The 12,857-nt window shown below is 42.7% G+C and overlaps 1 protein-coding gene across 3 annotated transcripts; it reads left to right on the top strand.

The window, feature by feature from the left end:
- The first annotated feature begins 2,704 nt into the window (after positions 1-2,704).
- Positions 2,705-12,752, top strand: kif20a (kinesin family member 20A). Of its 3 annotated transcripts, none has more exons than XM_079647477.1 (19): positions 2,705-2,916; positions 3,972-4,146; positions 5,817-5,906; positions 5,984-6,103; positions 6,304-6,442; positions 6,578-6,753; positions 6,868-6,967; positions 7,352-7,564; positions 7,716-7,827; positions 8,809-8,883; positions 8,975-9,118; positions 9,330-9,498; positions 9,604-9,756; positions 9,920-10,059; positions 10,273-10,375; positions 10,530-10,737; positions 10,828-10,913; positions 11,009-11,152; positions 11,825-12,752. In XM_079647477.1, the coding sequence occupies exons 2-19, from the start codon at positions 3,979-3,981 to the stop codon at positions 12,185-12,187; spliced, it is 2,703 nt and encodes a 900-aa protein (XP_079503603.1). In that variant the 5' UTR covers positions 2,705-2,916; positions 3,972-3,978; the 3' UTR covers positions 12,188-12,752. The 3 variants fall into 3 exon arrangements, with proteins under 3 accessions (XP_079503603.1, XP_079503605.1, XP_079503604.1); XM_079647479.1 differs by having other exon boundaries at positions 2,707-2,916; positions 11,009-11,146; XM_079647478.1 differs by lacking the exon at positions 2,705-2,916 and adding an exon at positions 3,534-3,645.
- The last annotated feature ends 105 nt before the right edge of the window (positions 12,753-12,857 follow it).

Genomic DNA, 12,857 nt, shown 5'->3' with positions numbered 1-12,857 from the left:
CCCATCACCAAGGCTCTATCCACTGCGCCACACACCTCCCTAGTATGACAGCATGAGCGGTCACACTTGTCTCATCTGGACCACACCCTGTGCAGAACATTCAATGCTGGGACAAAGCCATTGTGGCTATACGTACAACAAGTACATGGGAGGTGTGGATTTGTTGGACTCGTTTACGGCCAAATATAAGTTCCCCATGAAGTCCTGACGCTGGTACACCATCATCCTTGCAGTGATCAACGCCTGGCTCCTCTACAAGCGGGACTGCAGCGCTCTAAAGATGGCAAAGCTGGAGATCCTGAACAGGAGACAGTGTCAGACAGATCTAGCATCCTCTCTCATCCTGGTAAGAATGTATTTCTGCTATTTGCCGTTTGTAATATTTTTTTATATTTCACTGTAATATTTTTGACTTGTATCCTAATGTATTTTTGTTCTAATCAGGTGAACACAACTCCCATAAAAACACCAAAGAGAGGACGACCATCTTCAGGCAACGGGAACCCAGCAGCGACGGTGACGTCAAGGAGCCTGTTGAATGCTCAGAAGAAGAGACAATCCTCAGGTGATGGGAGTCCACCAAACGGGGCCCCATCCAAGAGATCACATCCTCCACTGGATGTACGGAAGGACCTAGTGGCACATTTTCCAGGGAAGACCAAGAGAGGACGCTGTAGACACTGCAGTAAAGGGCAGGGGAGAACGGGGTAAGTTGAGCCAGTGGGTAAATTGAACCACCCCCTGTAACCAGGCAACGCCTTATAGTTGTAATCACGTGACCAGAAATTATGCAAGCTCCTCCCATTTCTCATTGCCTGTGAAAGAGAGATACTGGTCTGGTAAATAAACATTTTTACAAAAAAACGTTTTTTGATTGTCAAAGTAAATGTTCTAGATGTCAGCTATATCGGCTGTCATGTAAACAAATTTTTATCCAGGTTTAAACACATATATTGTTGATGTGTTGGCAATGTATTATGTGAATCATGCTGAATCTGAATTGTAAGGCTATTTCTTCTAAAATGGTGGCTATGGGGTAAGGTGAACCGTGGGCCTTGGGGTAAGTTGGGCCAGTTTTTCAATGGAGAAATGAATGAAAGTAGGCCAAGTTGATAATAAGAGCTCATTGTAGGCTACATTTAAAGTTGAATTTACCCTGTGTTTGATTGGTAAGATGTATGAAATTGTATCACCATTTGTATGATTACTTTTCGTTTTAACATGTTAAAAAAAATCAATCAATTCAATCAAAATTTATATTAAAAATATTTGAAAAACTAAACTTGTATTTGGTTTGTAATTTATTGTTTATAGTTACCTTTAAGATATGTTGTAGGTATGCCCAGGTTTGAACAGGTACGCCCAGGTTTGAACAGTGGTTAAATGTACCCCCTGACCTGGATCAACTTACCCCTAACCGGGGCAAGTTGAGCCACAAGACCAATTTTTTTTTAGAAGTAATATTTTCCCTGCCCTTGATCAAATTTTAATTCTTATAATTGCCATTGATAGGAGACATCCTGAATTATAGGTTTGTGTTTTAATTTTTACTATGTATAATTTCTCCTTGCTTAGAGCAGGGGTTCCCAAACTTTTCAGCCCGCGACCCCCAAAATAACAGTCTCTGTCGACGGGGGGGGGGGGGGGGGGGGGGGGGGGCGGGGGTCCACTGGTTAAGTGGTCCTTGGTATGAAAAAGTTTGAGAAACACTGCGCTAGTGGATTGTCAAAGTAGGAGCCTCGTTGCGGGGAAATTATACAGATGTCTAGTCCGCCCCTCAAAATGTCTATGCAAACGTTATTATTAATAATTTAAAAAACAAAAAAAATTATTAAAAAAATTAATCTATTTTTTTAAATAATTTTTATATTTTTTTATTTTGTAATCATCTCGCGACCCCCACTTTGGGAACCCCTGGCTTAGAGGACAGCATAGCTAAAAAATGGCTCAATTTACCCCACTCTCCCCTACACAAACACCCAATGCACCAAGTGTGACGTCCGTCTCTGTGCTTTTCTGATGACAGAAACTGTTTTTTGGACTACCATATTTTTATTTAATAAATGACTACTCGTAATAAATATGACTGATGTGTGATTATTATTCATGCTATATACTGATATAGGGCTAAGTGAGCAATCAATCCTGCAAATCAACCCTTAGTTGTTCAATATATTTATTCAGACAATGTGAGTTGAAATACTGGAATTCTGCTCTCACCTAAGCCCAACGTTGCAATATTACAACATTTCGCTAAAAACTTACCAAAACGTACAAAATGTGAAAACTCTTTCATTTCTGCTCCAGAGGCTCCCTACAACAACATCTGAAAGGTAAAACATTTTTTTTTTCTATTTTTGGTCTTTACAGGGTTATTAAAGTAACATTTACTGACTTTTTTAGGATAGCTTAAAGTGATGTTGTAAAATAACAACCGGGTGCCTTACAGTGTTAAAGCTTTACATGTGGATTTAAAGCTCTTGCAAGAAGCCTTCTAACGGCTTAATGTTTTTGATCAAATGCCACATTTATTTTCTACCTGTAATAGGAACCCATACAAGGCGTCGTTTGTTTGAGGAGGTACAGTTTAAAAAGCCCACCATGTGAATGCTTGCTAGCTTGCTAGCCAATCAGAAGGTAGATCTCGAGTTTTACGTCACTAGTTTTGGCCAATCGTTAACACGTTCTGCGGGGGAAGCGCATTGTTCAAAAACCAAACGCAATCGGTTATTATAACTCAGCTGAGCTTCAGACGCCAGTGCTCCGAGGTAGGGAAGAAGCAATAGGATAGTTTCAGGGAAGTTTAATACATATTAAATACAGTATCTCCGCTGTTTTTCTAGTACTTGAGTTACTTGAGAACATCTCGCTAACGTTACAGGGATCCAGGCGCTCATCGCACTTTCGACATTCAAAGTAAGTGAAACGAATCCCGTGGTGCTAACAACAACAACACATCTGTTAGTTTACACGATACAGCTGTGATAATAAACGTTAACCGAGCTAATATACACGTGTTTAACCAGATAACAGTTAGTTAAGACCAGCAAGACCAGAGCAACATTTGCATTATTGTGTCAGTTTGGTGGAAGTGACCACATGATTTCAAAATGTCCCAACAGGGTCACAGCTTCTCGTGCACGCTTAAACGTTAACTGACGTTAAGTAAATAATGTACTACTCACACACTTATACTTTTGATTCCAAATCTGCTTTAACTGTCTTTATAAAGTAATCCTAACCCGTGAAATATCCTTACTTAAACCAACTGTCCTAATAATGAAGTAATCTATATTTAGCAATCTCTTTCCTGGGGGGAAAGCGTTACTCATAGTTGGAATATGTATTTGTATGCTTAAAAGTTGCCATGTCTTACATCATTTGTAAAAACTATTAATGCCATTATTTTAAACATAACGTCTTGTGTTATTTTAAAATGTGATGTGCTTTTGGCATAATAAGTCCTAGTTAAAATGCAGAGAAACCCAGTTAGGTCAAAACCGTTAAAACATGTTTTAATTATGTCATTCTTTTGCAGAAATACAGTCTCTGTTCTGCACCAGTACTTGTCTGGACAGGTGATAGCATGAGATCATTTTCCTGTCTGACTAGTCTAAGTCGGACTATTTGGTTTTGAAGGGCAAAGTAGGCTTGAAACAGTTTCTATGTGTTTTAATCACCTCGACTGACACACCCATTCTCTCATAACAGCGAGTTTCTGCTTTGTCTTCTGTGATGGACTAAGTGTAGGTTCGTTTTTTGGTGTCAGAATAGTTAGGACAGGTGGTATTGATCTCTAAAATCAGGTTGTTGCTTAACTCTTTATATTGTATCCTAATATGTCCCCATAATAAATGCAACGGGTCACTAAAAAGTGGCTTGAGATTCTGGTACACAGCCAGGTTTGATTGTGTGATTACTTTAGATTTGCAATAACCACATACTAACTAAGATTTGTCTTCTTGTCACAGGGTAAGCATGGCGTTCTCTTTGTCCTCCCCGTGTGGATTCCGCTCTGATGAAGACGAGGAAATGGCTGTGTTTGAGTCTACAGCAGCAGAGCATGGAGGACCGTCCAGACCTGGTCTGCCTGAGTTGTCGGTCATTTCCCCCGGCCTGGACCCCAGGCCATCCATTATAGAACAGGTGAGAGTTGCTAGGAGTTTAATATTTTAGTGTTGCAATGTAAACGAATGCATTTAACCTACAGCATTTTCAAAGCCACCCATAAATGTTTTGTATCACATATATTTTTAATTGACTTGTCTTTCCTTAAAGAGCATCTTGCAGGGTTTTTTTTTTTCTACATTTATGCTTAAACTTGCTTGAAGTGAATGTAGGATTTGATATGTTTTAGGAGACATAAGGGCAGGAATTCAGAGGGAAAGGAGCAATTTTGAGCTCTGCTCTTAAAAACGGCTTTTTTTTTAGGTCATACGTCAAACACGTCATATTACATCACAAAGGGTAAACATCTCCGCTCTCTGACCGTGGGTATAGTTAGTAGTTGCGTTGAGTTGAGCGGTTGTGTTTTAGTGAGCTGGTATTTTTTGGTAGTTTTACATTGTATTTCACCATTTGTAATCATGGTGCAGTATTGTGTTTGTGCAGGTTGCACAAATACCAGCCTGTCAGGACATCGAGTCCACAGTTTCCCTCACGGGAAAAGGACCGGAGCTAGCGTTCGTTCCTGGGTGCGTTGTGCATCCACCTCCCTGCAGCACATACTCTCCACAGCTTTATCAGGAAACCGTATTACATCTCTCTCCCCCCCCCCTTCGCTGCTCTCTCTCTCTCCCCTCCGGTACACGGCACCGTAAGACGTAATGTGGAGTTGCATTAGGTAACGCTGTGGTGGCTGTACTGCTCCAGCCGTCTCCTTTGTATATGTTTGTTTCCCCCTGTCTGTGTTGTTTGTGTGTGCGTGGTGGCTGTCACTCCTGGCTCCCGGCTCAACCTCCACTCACCTGCTGCAATCAGCTGTGCACCCTCCCCGACTACACACCTGCTTTCCATCAAGCCATTTACAACGGCATATCAACGGAGGCTCCACAACCTTTCTCCGCCAGATCGTCAAGTATCAGCCGTATCTCGCGTCTCCCCTCCGGTACACAGCACCGTAGTGTGGAGTTGCATTAGGTAACGTGAGATACAGCTGATACTTGCGCATTAGTTTCTGTTATGGATCAGTATCAACAGTCCTGCCAGTAACGTTACTATATTATCAATGCTACTTTAGTTATAGCCTGATATATGATAGCTAACTTCACAATGTTGTGATGTGACGTTAGCTAACATTCTTTAGCTAACGCCGGTCACTCACCAAGATAGCTGCCCCGTTCTCCACTGGTTCTCCTCACACCACAGCTCAATTTCTCTCCGATGGCCGTTATTTCTTCTAATCCTTGGCTGCTCCTGGTCTCTTGGACGCCTAGCAGGCTCATAATTATAAGGTTGTGGTCCGTCATGCATTCGAATATTCATGTTCAACTTCTTCTGTGTCGAAACTAGCATTGGGATCCATGTTTATTAATACGTTACACCGGCCGCTCTCCCCCTTGTGTCCCCCGTGTTACGTCACACGCGGGAGGTCACGTGCCGAGGCTTTTTTATGCGGAAGTGAACATTTCTTACAAAAACGACGCCAGATGTCACTGTAGTGTATATTTCTGTATATTTTTTGAAAATCTAGTGTTTCATCATTTTTTACACATTTATTCACAGGTATCTTTAACCTGGAAGTTGCTCTTTAATGAATTTGGTTCTCCTACGTCTTCAATAAAACATTTAAAGATGTTTTTTATTTTTGTCTCTAGAAAGGAGTAAAACCTGTTGCGGCGAGGGTGGAGGTTTTTCTGCGTATCCGGCCACTAACTGAGGCGGAGAGTGAAAGGGGAGAAGAACAGGTAGGATTGTGTTGGTAGATAATCCACATTTCTTTTTATTTGACTTCTCCTGTGCTAATGGTTTGCTCTTCTTTTAGGGTTGTGTGGCTGTCCAAGATGAAGAAATTGTGCTTCTTAAAGCTCCAAAAGAATCTCACAGCATGAGGGCTGCAGAGAGGGGCATCACCCAGAGCATGCACAAGTTCAGCTTCTCAAAGGTAGGAGGGGGGTTATACATGTGCACAGTGTCAAATAAACAGGTTGCTTATCATCTGTTTATACATGATTGGTGATTCGCATTGGGTAAATGAGTGTACATAACTAGCAAGCAATGCCAGCAAAAGAAGGATCTGGAACAAAAACAAATATTTAGAAAAGGACTCATACTGACGTTTTCCCTATCACCCATCTTTTATAGATTATGGGGCCGGAGACCACACAGCAACAGTTTTACGAGTGCTCGATGAAGAAGATGGTGAAAGACGTGCTTCAAGGAGAGAACCGACTCCTCTACACTTATGGTGTCACCAATTCTGGAAAAACATACACAATTCAAGGTAAGATTTTTTAAATTTCTTAAACACATCTTTATAAAGCCACGGTTTGATGTGGATGTCTGTAAAATGATTGTTGATGGTGATATAGAATTCAACTCTTTTGTGGTCATGTAAGTCTCAACCTCTGTCTCGCAGGCAGCGGTCCAGAGGCGGGCCTCCTGCCACGGGCCCTGTCGTCTCTGTTCAGCAAGCTGCAGGGCCGCCTGTACGGCGCCATGGACATGAAGCCTATCATGTATCAGGATGTGAGGCACCTGAGCTCCGGAGAGATCAGGATGGAGGAACTCCGCAGAAACTCTCTGCTCAAAGAGGTAAAAGGAGTATATGGAATTCAAAATGTTATTCTGTGCCTCATGTGCCCCAGTGTCCATTGCTGCGTTGTTGCGCATAGATTTGAGCTGATGTCCTCCTCTTGTTTGCGACAGGATGACAACCTGCCTTTTCGCCGAGGTGGAAACACGACAGTCTGGGACAGCGGCATCGGAGGACTCTCCTGTACAAGTAACATCGCCACTCAGCTTGAAGGTGAGGACAGCAGTGCCAACTGTAGACATACATATTTGGCACATTTTCAAAGATTGGCACACACATTTAAATATGCTTCTGAGCTAATTATAGTCCATTTTCTTTTACTGAAAACGTTTCCAAATATTGTTTGGGAAAATGTTGGCTGATGTTACGGTATAGTGTAAGAAGTCTGCATATGACATTGTTGACTAGTTACAGAGTTTATAAGAAAAGCCCACAAGCTTTCTAGTTTGTAATTGCATACCAGATGATATTGTAGCATGCATCCAGTTAACTTTATGATTACTAATTTAGACCCTGACTGATTCATTTAAATCATAACTGCAATTGTAAAAAAAACTTTCAAAAAACTTCCATTGATAACCATGTCTCTCTCTGCAGACACAGACAGTGTGTGTCTGGAGCCCGACAGCCTGTCACACAGCGGAGGGGATGATCTGGAGGAAGGGGTGCAGTTTTCTATCTGGGTGTCCTTCTTCGAGATCTACAATGAGTTCCTGTATGATTTGCTCGATGCCTCTCCCTCCATGCAGCCCAGGAAAAGGGTCACTCTGCGGCTCGGTGACGACAAGCAGGGCAACCCCTATGTGAAAGGTAAAATGTTAATAGAACATGAAACTCTCTGCTACTTTGTATGTGTGTTTTTTCATGGATACTCTAAAATGTCTACACAAGAACATAAAACATGTTTTGTTGCTGCTTCTGGTGTCGCCTCATGTTTCTTTGCCTCTTGTTGTTGTATCAGACCTCGCCTGGATCCAGGTCCGCAGCGCTGACGAAGCTTGGAGGATTCTGAAGGCTGGGCGTCGCAACCAGAGCTTCGCCAGCACTCATCTCAACACAAACTCCAGCCGTAGGTAGGAGCAGATCAAACTTTTGCATTATTTTGATTTCATTTGACATTTGTGACCCGCTCTATCGAAATCAATCAGTCGGAAGTCGCAACGGCTCATTTAATAAATGTGGATTTGTGTAAAAAAAAAAAAAAAAAATCGGGGTTCGGGTGTTTTGTTTGATTTTAAATAAACAAAGTCTTGGCTTTCAGAATATGAAACTTTTATTTCCAAAATCAAACGATAAATACATGTTTGAAGCTCGTAAAGGGAAGATGACAGCTCTCACTCGCACTCTGCTCTTCCACACGCCGGCCCCCCTCCCTCCGGCTGACATTATGAATGTAAGGCGTATAGTAATCATAGATAACACGGCAGGGTCCGTTACAGTTTGTTTTCATCTGATTTCAAATAAACAAAGTCTTGGCTTTCAGAATATTCAACTTGTTTCGGCAAATTCAGATGATAAATACAACTCTGAAAGCTTGTAACGGCATAATTACAAGCGGAGAACGGAGTAACTTGACGTCACAGCAGGCATAACAACAGCCGGTGTTTCTCGTTAGTGTTTTCCCTGGGAAACAAACACAATACACACAAAGGCAAAAGCAAACACACACTCGCGAGCTTCCCCCAGACCAGTAATCTAAACGAAAATATCTTCCCTCCGTAGTATTTTGATCAATTACTCCGCTAATAACCAATCAGATCGATCGAGAGAAGAGGAAACTTTGAAGGCCTTTTTCTCAAATGATGACTCGCTGACAGTCATTATATAATGCAACATATTTGGAGTACAACAACAATCCTGATATCAGTAGAAAGCTAGGAATCTCCTCTTTTCAACAGTGTATACAACTCAAAATGTGTCTTCGGGTCAATGCGACTGATTTCGATGGAGCAGGTCACATATGTGTTTGACACACTTTTACTCGCTTGATGATGATGATGATGATGATGATGATGATGATGATGATAATACATTGATCACCATTCATTATGCAGCCACAGCATTTTCTCCATCCGAGTCCTGCACGTCAACCCAGAAGCAGATTCAGCCAAGTCCATGCACATCAGCGAGTAAGTTGAGATACTCCCTCTTAGTTTCAGCTTTGGTTGATTTTGTTACATTGTTTTTGGAAATGCAATAACACTCTGCTGTTTCTTGCAGACTGAGTGTGTGTGATCTAGCTGGGTCTGAGCGCTGTAAAGAGCAGCGAAACGGCGAGAGGATGAAGGAGGCCAACAACATCAACGCCTCCCTTCTAACACTGGGACGCTGCATCGCTGCTCTGAGGCACAACCAGAACAACAAGTACGTGTTTAACCATAACTTGGAAAGAAAGTTAATCACTCAGTTGATGTGGTGTGGCAAATAAAAAAAATACATACAAATCCTCATCCAGTAAGTGGACCCTTGAAATAGACGTGCTTCACATGCATTGATGTTGTTTTCTAATCATGAGATATTGAAATGAGCTGTTTGAGAAAGAGCCATAATTAAAAACGTTCCTGCGTTTCCACAGATCGCGACCCGCTCAAGTGGTGCCCTTCAGGGACAGTAAACTGACCCGGGTACTGCAGGGTTTCTTCTGTGGCCGAGGAACCTCCAGCATGGTGGTCAACATCAACCCGTGTGCCTCCATCTATGACGAGACCCTCCAGGCCCTCAAATTCTCAGCTCTAGCCTCTCAAGTAAAAACTTTTCTTAACGTCTGTGAATTTTCGAGACAGATTTAATTTTGCATGTCAAAAATAGCACGAAAGAAAAAGAAACATTACGTCATCATATCATTTCAGCTGGTGCACGGGCCGTCCACAAAGACCAGGGTGGCCTACATCCTGTCCTTACTGCGCGAGCCGGCTGCAGATGGAAACGAGAGTTCGGTCATGGAGGACGAGGAGGAGGAGAGTGATGTGGAAGATGGAGATATCTCCATGTTAAATACCGAGGTAACAGCCTTTGCCCTCATTCTCAACATCTAATTATTGAACTATAACCAAAATGTTTTGCATATTGAGATGAACACCTAGATGAGGCCTTTTGAGATCAACTCAAACCAGCATTTAAAATGTCTCAATAAGAGTGTTTCTAACAGCTGACTGCTTTATTTAGTCCATGCTGCAGGCCATCGATGTCCTGAAGAGAGAAGTGCAGCGCCAGCGGGAAGAGAAAGAGGTTCTTGAGGTGAATGTGAGAGAGCAGGTGGTCTCTGAGGTGATGGAGGTCATCTCGGGGATGGAAGCTGGCTTCAGGTATGTGTCTGCCTTTAAGAGTGAAATCAACATTGTAACTGAAATTGCTAGAAATTGTTTTGTGGGATAATTTAAGAACACCAAAAATTAAACTCCATTCCAAGATTTGATCAAAAAGATTGCCCCCAAAAGAAGCTGAAGTATTAAAATGCTGAGAAAATGCATGCATGTTTAACCACGGTAGACGATAAGCTTGGATTTCTTGTCCTACAGCGAGGCCTTGGAAGCAGAGAGAGCTCTAACTGAAGAGAGATACGAAGACAAGATATCCACTTTACAAAAACATTTGAAGATATTCTACGGCAAGGAGTTGAAGGTGAGAGCTAAATCTCTTCAACAGTGTCTGTCCCTGTAGCATTGTTTCAATACACACATGATCTGTAAAGAAATGGTCTCAGGGTGAATATATTGGAAATCGTGTTGCTGTTCCTCTGCAAAAATATTCCTCTCATTTTTTTCTTTTCATTTAGGAGCGTGATCAGGTGATCGAATGTTTGTCTGCTGCTCTTGAGAAAACCACGGCAGGCGGCGCGGCCCCCCCGCCGCTGCCTGCTGAGGACTCCATAGGATGCAGCGGTGGCCTACTTCGGCGTTCTGAGCGCATCAATAAAACAGAAAGTGGTCGGCTGCAAGTGGAGCTGGACCAGTGTCGCGCTGAGCTGCTCGCAAAGACACAAGGTGACTGAAACACTGCCCTGTGACGACGTGCTCATGTTAGGGTCTTGTTCATAGTGGTGTGTAACTCTCTTGTTCTGCTGTCCTGTGCAGAGCTCACAAAGCTGAAGACGCAGCTGGAAGCCCCCGGCTCAACTGGGACCCTCGCCGCTGACCGCAAGCTGGAGGACGGGCAGCGGGTCGGTTAACGCCTTAACATGGAATGCATTATGATTTTGCTGCATGTGAGAGTGTTTATCCTCAAAGACTCAAATTCTGACTTTTATTCTCACAGAACCTGCGGCAGCTGCGCCTGGATCTGCAGCGGCTCGGGGCCGACCTGCAGTCTGGAGAACGAGCCTGTTGCCGAAACACGGGGGGGGAGAAGCTGCGGCAGGCGCTGGCCGCTGCAGACGAGACGCTGGCCAAACAGGTACAGGCACAGACATGGATCGTATGACGTGGTTTAAAACCTTTTATTTTATTCACTCTAATGTTTATCATTTGAAACGTGTTGAGTGTGGCCTTCTGTAAACTATGCACAAAACAATAAATGTCATTATGTAGAAAGAGTTCACAATATGTGGTTGATAGTGTTTGACAGGTTTTAGTAATTGGGTTACTCCAAACCTTAAAGAATGAATCAAATTATTTAATTTGTGTTCTTTATTTTATTTGTACTGAAAGAAGAGCTTTACTCCTATCTGAAGAACCTTAAACCAACATAATGTTTTCACTGTACGTACTTTTTTAGTTAGAGCAGAATCTGACTGATATCTCTTCTCACTTTGAGGTTATGGAAGCTCTTAATAGAAGAGCAGTGATGATTTGCGTCTGAAAGCTGGATCTGTTTTTAATTGTATTTCTGAATTTCAAAAACGTTATTTTTCTCTCCCTCTGCTCTCTTCATTAACAATCCTGCTGCACAGCTGGCTTTTAAACTAAATCTAGGTTTCTAACCTCTGCACCAGGTGATCACTGTGCAAAAGCATGTTCCAGAGTTTGGTTTTGGCTCCCTTTTCTCTCCCTCCACCTCCCCCCTCCCCCTCCACCTCCCCCTCACTTTCCCCTCTGTGGTCTTGTCTAACCCTGTTCACTCACTTCTTCTTAGGACCAGATCCTTTTGGAGCTCCAGAACGGCCTGATGCTTGTAAAGGCTGATCTGAGGCGGAAAGCAGAGACCCTGGCCCAGACGCAGCTGGCCACCCCCCTCTCTGCTGCCCCCCCCACACCAGGTTACTGCAACAAGAGGGGCTGTGGGGCCACGGCACCTATTGACACTGAGAACCGGCCCCCACAGAAACGTCCCCTTTTTCAGTCTACTTTCCCCACACAAACCCCAACACGTAGATGGAACGCTCGTCTTGCAGAAGAAGCGAACGCCACCCCCTACTCAAGAATCTTGCGGTCCCGCCAGCAGTCCCCCCCTCGCAGCCCGGCCCCCACCCCTCGCAGCCTCAGGGGGAAGTACTGAGCTTCTTACAGCCTGTGTTCTTTGATATGATGCAAACAAAGTTTTATCTGCGTGGAGCTTTATAATATTTTTATATTTCTTTGTATATATTCACACTTTGCAGCAGTCCAAATAGTTCTGATGTGTTTAACAGTTACGCTTGAAATAGGGTAGCCGTACACTATTGAGGTGATTGTGAGCAGTATAACCGCTCAGTGGCTAATGGTTATGGCTTCTCTGCTCTTTCTATACTTTTTAAAAATCTAAGAGCTATTTCAGAAGAAGGCATTTTATTTTCATGTACTTTACAACGTGAAATAAAAATTACCAAAAAAACAGTCCAAGCAGGTATGCTTTCTTTATACTATTTACATATATACAGCATTGTTGATGGGCATGACTGCAGGTCAAAACAAGACGTGTTTGTGTGCTGCATTTGCTCTACGTGTGTATATATGTAAATAGTTCAAGGTGACCCTTCTCTAAATGAGGGGTCTTTTTATTTGTGCTTTTTTTTTTTTTTGCAGTTGAACTAGCCTTGAGTTGTATAAAGGCCTCGTGTAATAAAAAATCTATTTAAAGAAAACCCTTGTGTCTGAGGTATGTACATCAAGTTGAAAGTACACTGCATTTCTTATAACATTTGTCGCATAGAACTTGTCTTACCCTGAACAAAAACGATCAGGATTGC

The sequence above is a fragment of the Notothenia rossii genome (assembly GCF_949606895.1).
Source record: "Notothenia rossii genome assembly, chromosome: 9".
Classification (NCBI taxonomy): domain Eukaryota; kingdom Metazoa; phylum Chordata; class Actinopteri; order Perciformes; family Nototheniidae; genus Notothenia; species Notothenia rossii.
This window is presented reverse-complemented; position numbering and strand designations above follow the sequence as displayed.